The sequence below is a fragment of the Vigna umbellata genome, chromosome 6 (assembly GCF_029865625.1).
Source record: "Vigna umbellata cultivar VRB3 chromosome 6, Vumbellata_1.0, whole genome shotgun sequence".
Classification (NCBI taxonomy): domain Eukaryota; kingdom Viridiplantae; phylum Streptophyta; class Magnoliopsida; order Fabales; family Fabaceae; genus Vigna; species Vigna umbellata.
Window position 1 is genome coordinate 32076516 of NC_142170.1, and position 7169 is coordinate 32083684.

General features: G+C 37.7%; 1 protein-coding gene across 1 annotated transcript; it reads left to right on the plus strand.

Annotated features, from left to right (window-relative positions):
* Positions 1 to 1824: 1824 nt before the first annotated feature.
* Positions 1825 to 4988, plus strand: LOC124848386 (putative TPR repeat-containing protein At1g05150). Its single transcript, XM_047326046.2, has one exon. The coding sequence runs from the start codon at positions 2293 to 2295 to the stop codon at positions 4696 to 4698; it is 2406 nt and encodes an 801-aa protein (XP_047182002.2). The 5' UTR covers positions 1825 to 2292; the 3' UTR covers positions 4699 to 4988.
* The last annotated feature ends 2181 nt before the right edge of the window (positions 4989 to 7169 follow it).

A 7169-nucleotide genomic window follows, 5' to 3' on the forward strand; every position in this document is an offset into this window, starting at 1 on the left:
AACCTGCAAAAGCCACTTTATAAGCACCATGAGTTCACAACATATAGAAACAAATATCATACTTCTGTTTCTGAATCACTTTGCTACCTAATCAAGAAAATGTGAAGCATAAGAAAAGACAAATCAACTGTCATCAGAATCAACATCCCACCCGGTCCCTTCATTTCCTCAAACCCTAAAGTCATCGCTCTCCTCGACGGCGTCTCTTCCCAAATCCTCTTCGACAACTCCAAGGTCGACAAGCGCGATGTCCTCGACGACACCTTCATGCCTTTCACCTCCTTCACCGACAGCTACTGCGTCTGCGCCTTCCAGGACATCACCGAGCCCTCAAGACCTTCTAGCTCAATCTCCTCGCCTCTAAGCACGCCTCCTTCATCCCGCTCTTCCTCAACGACCTCTCATAACACTTTGATGACCTCGAGGACCAGCTCACCGGAAGATCCTCCAAGGTCGACTTCAGCACCTCCGTCGGCTCCGCCTCCTTCAACTTCCTCTTCCGTCTCCTCACCGATCAAGACCCCTCCGCAAACAAAATGGCTATTTTTTTTCTCTCACGAACCCTAATTTCGCATTCCTCAATTTCAGAGAAAGGGAGTGCCTTTAATTTCTTTTTCCCAATTTGCCCTCAATTTTTTAATTTAGAAATTATAAAATACATGTTAATCATGTATAAACTGGCACATCATTTAAAATAATACACTGACCATGTCATAATCCAAACTTAAACGGTCATTTGTCCAATTTGATGGAAGACCTCTAATTGCTTTAGTTTTACAAAACATAAGGACTCAATTGAGATGCCGAAAAAAAAGGACCTATTTGAGATTCTGGATAAAAATAGAAACCTGAAGAGACATTAAACCTATATATATATATATATATATATATATATATATATATATATATATATATATATATATATATATATATATATATATATATATAAGTGTATATCTCTTATCCAAATGAAAATAAAAATGTGACAAAATTTGATTATATTAAATTTAAGTATGAAAATGAAAATAAATTCTTTCTATAAGAGGAGAGGGAACTTATTCCCATCCGCTCTCCTTGATATTCCATAATACAACTTTTTATTACTATCTATGACAATTTAATATGGTGACATTTATTCTTTTCTCTTTTTTTCAATGTTCATTAACATTAATACATTATTTAAAAAAAATATAATTTTTAAGAAATTAAACTAAATAATAAAGTTTGTTTAACTATAAAAGTAAAACCATATTTAACTTATAATTTATTTAGTATTATTATTTTTTCTTTCTAGCATTTCTTGTTTTAAATGTTACTTGACCTTATGAAGAGTGAGAATTATGCACTCATTTATAAATGCGCAATAGGTTTTTATTATAAAATTAACGAGTTTAAAGTGTACACTAAAAACTCAAGTTGTTGGACAATGTATAACTTTTCTGCATACAAAGACAAAAGCTAATAACTTTATATTCTATAGAATAAAACCCATTAATTGAAATAATGCAATGATTAGCATAAAATAAATTATTTAGAGGAAATTTTGGTTGACAGATGTAGTATTTATTTATTACCTACCCATAATGATCATTACTTAACTCAAAATAACTAATTAAGCCCCACCATTATAATCACGTCATATAAACTATAATAAGAAAAAAGTATTAAGATTGATATAGATAAAGTGTGGGAGTTCTATTTCTTCTTCAATAATCACCCCCTTTACAGCTTGAGTTGAAATTGACAAATCAAAACCGAAAATAACCATAAACACAGCTAATGGGTGGATCCTAAATCCCAAATCAACACCTAATGATATCAAAAAGCAATTTAGGGTTTTAATTTTCAAAACCTAAAAAAATCACTGCCTTTAGAATTGGTCCCATCATTCATCCCTTTTGCTCCCACCCACACACAACCCATCCATCATCATCATCACCAACAATCAGGTCCAACCCTAACAGAACCCCAAATCTCAACAAAAGATTCGAAACATAAAATTAGGGTTCCGAATTGAAAAATCATGCCCCCTTTGAAATGGTCCCTCTGACTGGTAATCCCAACCCCACAACACAACCAACCACCAGTCATCATTATCATCAACCACAAGCAACGCCTTCTGATTCCAATCCCAAATCCTAATGACCCCAAAACATTTCATTGGGGGTTCCAATTTCAAGCTCTTATAAAAAAAAATTAGGTTTTTGTTTTATTTTAATTTCCCCAGATACAACGTCACTGGCACAGACCCATCGCACCTGCCGCCACTAAGCTTCCATTCTGACTCCGGAAATGGCGACGAGGGGCACCAGATCGGAGAAGGTTCGGCGAATTTTCAATCAATTCGACGCGAACCGTGATGGGGGTCTCAACCGTGAGGAAATGGCGTCGCTGGTGGGTGCAGTGAACCCTAGGGTGAAGTTCAGCGACGAACAAATCAGCGCGATCCTTGACGAGGTGTTCCGGACGTACGGCGAATTCATCGACGGCGACAAGGGTCTCACGTACGAGGGTCTGTTGCGCACGTACGACGACGGCGCCGGTGACGTCGACCGTGATTTCGACGCGCTTGGGCTCGACCTCGTGGCAGACGCTGTGAAGGAGCCCCTTGCAGCGTCTGAGGCGTCATCCTCGTCGATCGTGGACGAGAGAATGGCGGTGGAGACCCAGAAGAAACAGCGGACGGCCGCCTGGGCGGTGTCGCCAAACCACGGGATCGTGTTCGATGAGACGTGGAAGATTGTGGATGATTTGGAGCTTCTTGTGAAGAGGCTGAAGACGAAGCAGTCAAAGGAAGGTGGGAAATTGAAGAATGACAACTTTGACGCATATTCAGATGCCGGGTGGTCTCGCGAATTAGGGCCCTCTTCCGAGATTACGGAGAAGAGAGTGTTTTGGGAGGAGTCAGGGCAGGATTATACAGTTTTTTTGAAGGAATTGGGAGCGTTGAGAGGGAGAGCTGATGGTGCTAGGTCAAGAGAAGAGGCTTTTGATGGGCACATGGCAATTGGGAGAGTTTTGTATGAGCATCAGTTGTTTAAGGAGTCATTGGTTAGTTTCAAGAGGGCTTGTGAGTTGCAACCTGTGGATGTGAGGCCTCATTTCAGAGCTGGGAATTGTTTGTATGTTCTTGGCAGGTACAAGGAGGCCAAGGAGGAGTTCCTCTTGGCTCTTGAGTCTGCTGAGGCTGGTGGCAACCAATGGGCTTACTTGCTTCCCCAGATTTATGTCAACCTCGGCATCGCCCTTGAGGGTGAAGGGATGGTTTTGAGTGCCTGTGAGTATTATAGGGAAGCAGCGATTCTCTGTCCCACACATTTTAGAGCCTTGAAGCTCTTAGGTAGTGCACTTTTTGGTGTGGGGGAGTATAGAGCGGCAGTGAAGGCGTTGGAGGAGGCAATTTTCATGAAGCCGGATTATGCTGACGCTCACTGCGATTTGGCCTCAGCGTTACACGCCATGGGTGAGGATGAGAGGGCAATTGAGGTGTTTCAGAAGGCTATTGATTTGAAGCCTGGTCATGTGGATGCCCTTTACAATTTAGGTGGGTTGTATATGGACCTGGGTAGGTTTCAGAGGGCATCTGAGATGTACACTCGAGTATTGGGCGTGTGGCCAAACCATTGGCGAGCACAGCTGAACAAAGCGGTGTCACTGCTGGGAGCTGGGGAGACTGAAGAGGCCAAAAGAGCTTTGAAGGAAGCGTTGAAAATGACGAATAGGGTTGAGTTGCATGATGCAATATCGCATTTGAAGCAACTGCAGAAAAAGAAGACCAAAGCAAGTAATGGAGGTGTTCCTGGGGAGGCATCTTTTGTTATAGTTGAACCATCCAAGTTTAAGGTAGTTGGAGATCGGACTACTGGGAGGCAAGAGCTAGCCACTGCTCTGCAGATCAGAGCGCTTCAGAGGGTAACTAGGTTGAGTCGTTGCAGTGTAGAGCTTTTGAAGAAGGAGATGAGTGAACGTGATGTGTCAGTATCCTATTCTGGTAGTGGAGTTCCTGAAAAGTCCATCCGGAAGCCCAATTTGGAAGAAATTCTTCGCAGATTACTCAGTTTTCTGAAGCCTGAGACTTTTCAAGGGGCTGTGAAAGCCATCAACGAGAGGATTCTTTCAGTTTTGGATGAAAATGGTTCAGGCAGGCTGGACCTAGGAATGTTCTATGCAATTCTTGCTCCTATTTGTGGTGGTCCTCCGGACAGACGCAAAAGGGTTGCCTTCGATGCACTTTTGTGGCGTCCTATGAATGAAGATGGTGCTAGTATTAGGAAAGTTGATGCCACTCTGTACATCAAATTGTTAAGGGTCGTGTATCTTCCTAGCCAAGCTGTTAGTGAATTAATGGAGGTTCGTGGGGAGTCAGACACTTCAATGGTGTCTTTCTCCGAGTTTCTAGTATTGTTTGATGATCCAGATTGGGGTTTTGGTATCATGCCTACTCTAACAAAGCTTGAGACAGGGGATAGAAACCGGCATGGTAACTCGGTGTGCTCGGTTTGCCGCTACCCAATTATTGGTTCTCGGTTTAAGGAGACAAAATCTCATTTTAGTGTGTGTAACCAATGCTACAGTGAGGGAAAGGTGCCTTCTTCATTTAAGCAGGAAGAGTACAGATTTAAAGAGTATGGAAGTGAGGGTGAAGCCATGAAAGATAAGTGTACGTGCTTCAATTTGCAATCCCGTAATGAACAGTAGATAGTGGCATTGAATTTTTTTGTATTTTTGATTTTTTTGTTCTACTATCTTGTATTATCCCATCTTGTTTATCCTAGCTTTTCGGTGTGAATGTGATTATATCTAGCTCATGAGTTCACCGGTCATTTTGGCCCCTTGTTTAATAATTGTTTCAGGTGGTGTGTCACTGCTTTAGTAACTGTTCATAGACATTGTAAAACCCTTAACCTCTTCCGTGACAAACATGTGTGTTGATCATGCTTCCTTGTCTCTTACTGTTTTCTTATGAAGCATTTATCTATTTTGACAAATGAAGCCTCATAATTCAGTCTGGAGTACTGTCATTATTCTGACTTCCAATTATATTCCTATTATTCAACTGAGGAGGATCAATTCTTCCTTCTTCTTACTGTTTATGTTCCGTGAGTCCAACACATTCAATGGATCATAATTCAGCTCAATGTTAATCTGAAAGTACATTTAGTTGTGATTTGAACTGTCATTTGTTTCCATTAAGAGTTTTGAATACTAGGGGTACTGTGGTTTTTTATGACAAATTGACTATTTTCCTCCTTTTCAAAAAAGGACTAGACTTGTAAGGTTCAAGTATCATGCGTACAATATCAACGTTAATATTATGACAGTGCATTCTTGTTTTCTTGGTCCCTTTTTGTATTGTAAATTTTTGTGAACAAGAAAATGGTGGAAATGAAGGGTTTTTGAGTCAGTTAACATGAGATAGTATAGGAGTTTTCAAAGGCATTTGCAAAGAATGCCTTTGTTTGTTAGATTTACAGGTGCAATAGGACAATGGATAATGTTGACAATTTTCACGTTAATAGGCTGCACAATAAAAACAATGCTGATGTGGAAGTGAGAGTATATACATGAGACAAAAGGCAGAGAGGGAACGGAGTGTTGTAAATGTTTCATTTATGTATTTTTCCTTCTACTCTGCACCTTACACCTCACATATTTTCTTCACCATCTAAAAATATAGAAAACGACTAAACGACTAAAATGTTATGGATGTTATATTAATCTGAATATTTGAATTTAATTTATAACTTGGATTATATAACCAAGAACTATATTTCAAATTATGCAATGAATTATATGCCCTACAACTATATATTTTAAATTCTCGTTTTTGCTGCTATATTTTAGCTCACACAATATGAAATTATATTATGGATTACTTAATTTAGATATAGTTTTAGATAGTATACTTTATGTAAATTTTGATATATTGAATTAATTTAATGTAGTTGTTGATGATTGTAGACATGGTTTACTTGTTGAGGTGTCTAATAGTTATAGACATTTTCCAATGATGGGTTGTTTGATGATTTAATATTACATTATCTTGTGAAACGATAATTTATTATATACATTTTTTTTATGTTAGTTGTTATTGTGTATTTCTAATTAATATGTAATTGTTTTATAATATTTGTACTTGGACGAATTTTGAAGAAGTAATTTAATAATTATTTTGTTTAATACACAAGATGATTATTCATTTTTATCTTACTTTGTGTGATGTTTGTTTTGCATCTTTTACTGGTGTGATTAATAATCAATATTGTATTGTTTCTTTTACATTTATGACAAGTTTTTGGATGAAGATCGATATTACATCCATGATCGACAAATTCAATGAAAGGAACAATTTTAAGCTATAGAAAACCAAAATGATAGTCTTGTTGAAGGATCAGGGAGTGTCAACATCACTTTTAAAGAATACAACACATAAAAAGAAGCATGCTTTAGAGTAGGTGGAGAAAAATGTTCATTTGATGGTCCTTTTGTCACTAATAGATGAGGTTATTTTTGCATTGTGATTGAGGTTGAAGAAGCTCTTCATGGAAAAATTCAATTGTAACAAGCTTTGTTAAAAAAAAAGGTCATTTGGACTTCATACAAAAGAGAGTACACCTTAAGACTCACATTAATAAACTCAATTAAATCTTGAAGAACTAAGCAAGATATTGATATCTATTAGTTTTTCTCCAAGTGTATTACAAAAACTTGGTAAGTTCATGAGTGCAAAGAAATATTGCATTACAAAATAGACAAGAAGAATACGAATAAAACACATAACTCCTTGAAGAATGACAAGAAGTTTGAAAGACAAGTTTTTCTTGCTTGACAAAATATTTGTTCTTTCTCTTTATTTGATATTTCTTAAACTTGTCAACTTATGATGTGCTTTTTGAGTAGTGTAAGTAGTAAATATCTAATTTGAGGTTTTTCAAGTCTAAATACATCTCCAAAAAGCATATGAAAGAGGGCACGAGGAATAAAAGACCTATCAAGTAATAATCAATGGAAGGTAAGAAAGATGTATCCAAGGAAGCAATAAAACCGTAAGTAATTACAGGAAACATGGTCCCATTTTTGCCAATAGGAGAGCTCCTTTTTAATTTATTTATTTTTTAAAATTTTGAATATTAAATTGTCGCTTCTTTGTTTTGGAATTTGTGGTCAAA

Coding starts and splice junctions, on each gene's coding strand:
- LOC124848386 (XM_047326046.2), top strand. CDS start 2,293: ATGGCGACGAGGGGCACCAGATCGGAGAAGGTTCGGCGAATTTTCAAT.